This window comes from Diaphorina citri, unplaced genomic scaffold (genome assembly GCF_000475195.1).
Source record: "Diaphorina citri unplaced genomic scaffold, Diaci psyllid genome assembly version 1.1 scaffold14057, whole genome shotgun sequence".
In the NCBI taxonomy this organism is placed as follows: Eukaryota; Metazoa; Arthropoda; class Insecta; order Hemiptera; family Psyllidae; genus Diaphorina; species Diaphorina citri.
The window spans coordinates 1-1,280 of NW_007391424.1; the positions used below are offsets into that span (position 1 = coordinate 1).

General features: G+C 40.1%; 1 protein-coding gene across 1 annotated transcript; it reads left to right on the forward strand.

Annotated features, from left to right (window-relative positions):
• Positions 1-44: 44 nt before the first annotated feature.
• Positions 45-808, forward strand: LOC108254152 (kinesin-like protein KIF13A; the record flags this gene model as incomplete). The annotated part of the gene is made up of 2 exons (XM_017449142.2): positions 45-367; positions 671-808. Coding segments are annotated over exons 1-2 (193 nt in total), but the record flags the coding sequence as incomplete, so codon positions are not given.
• Between the last annotated feature and the right edge of the window lie 472 nt (positions 809-1,280).

The following is a 1,280-nucleotide window of genomic DNA, read 5'->3' on the forward strand; positions in this document are numbered from 1 at the left end:
AGTGCTTCCTATTTAACACGAGAACACCAGAAAGTGGCAGAAAGTAACGCATTGAAATATTTGCAATCGAAAAACGAGTATTTTTTGTGTGTGAACAAAGGGTATGATCCATGACTGTCAAAGTACTAATCACCGTTTCTTTATTAATATGTAATTTTCTTCATTGTCTCAGGTCTGGGTATACAGGAGGAACACTGTATCATCACCATAGAAGACTTGGGTCTCCTAATAGAACCTCTGCAGGGAGCGCGCTGTTTTCTCAACGGAGTACCAATCACCGAGAAGACCAGAATTCAACACGGTGATCGGATCATGTGGGGAAATCATCATTTCTTCAAGGTCAACTGTCCACGCACGGCTGGAGTTGGTAAGAGAATGGACTGCGATTAAGTAAGGGTTTAATTCAGTGCGTTTCAAAGTTTTTGAAACCTCAGCACACTTTTCAAGAGCCCTATCTAAGTTTGATAGAGGAACTGTAACGACGGAAGTTCTATCGTGCCGAAATCAAAGAGAAGGAGGGCGCTATAGGAAGTGCGGACTGAAAATGAAGCTTCACTATTAAAGATAAAATTCGCCCGGGCATTAATCGACCCCTCCACCTAGCGCCTAAAAAGCAGCATTTTCCTTTCGAAGCTAACTTGACTGGAATTATTTATTTTGTTGTTTCCAGGATCTGAACCCCAGACCCCAGCACAGACATTCGACTACAACTTTGCCCGTGAGGAGCTCATGTTGAATCGGCTTAATAATGATCCCATCCAAACTGCTATCGCTCAGATAGAACGACAGCATGAAGAAGATAAGCAAGGTAGGTGATAAACGAGCATTGTTGGTTCAGTGGTAGGATGCACTCCTGCTACAGTGGTAATAAAGGAAACAATCAATATTTTATCTCAAAGTAATATTATGAAAGATAGGGTAATCATGGATAATAATACAATTTTGTGCTTATTTATAGTATGAATTTACTTTACATTCTTTGTCCGTGGGACTGGCATGATACCTGCAGTGAAGGATTGGGCATATTAGGGTTTAAAACTCTTTAGGTGCCTAGAAAATAATATCCGGGCTCGTTCCATGTCTTTCCTAAGTGCTTGTATCTACAGATATTTTTGAAAGTGATCGAAAGTTTTCGAATGAGACTATCCCTTGAGTTTCGTGTGTTTGATAATGAGACTATTCTTCTTGTTATTCTGATGCTAACAATCTAACCCATTGTGTTTCTCTCCATGTGTTTCTTTGTTTTTGACAATCCAACTCTATGTGTTTCGCTCCATGTT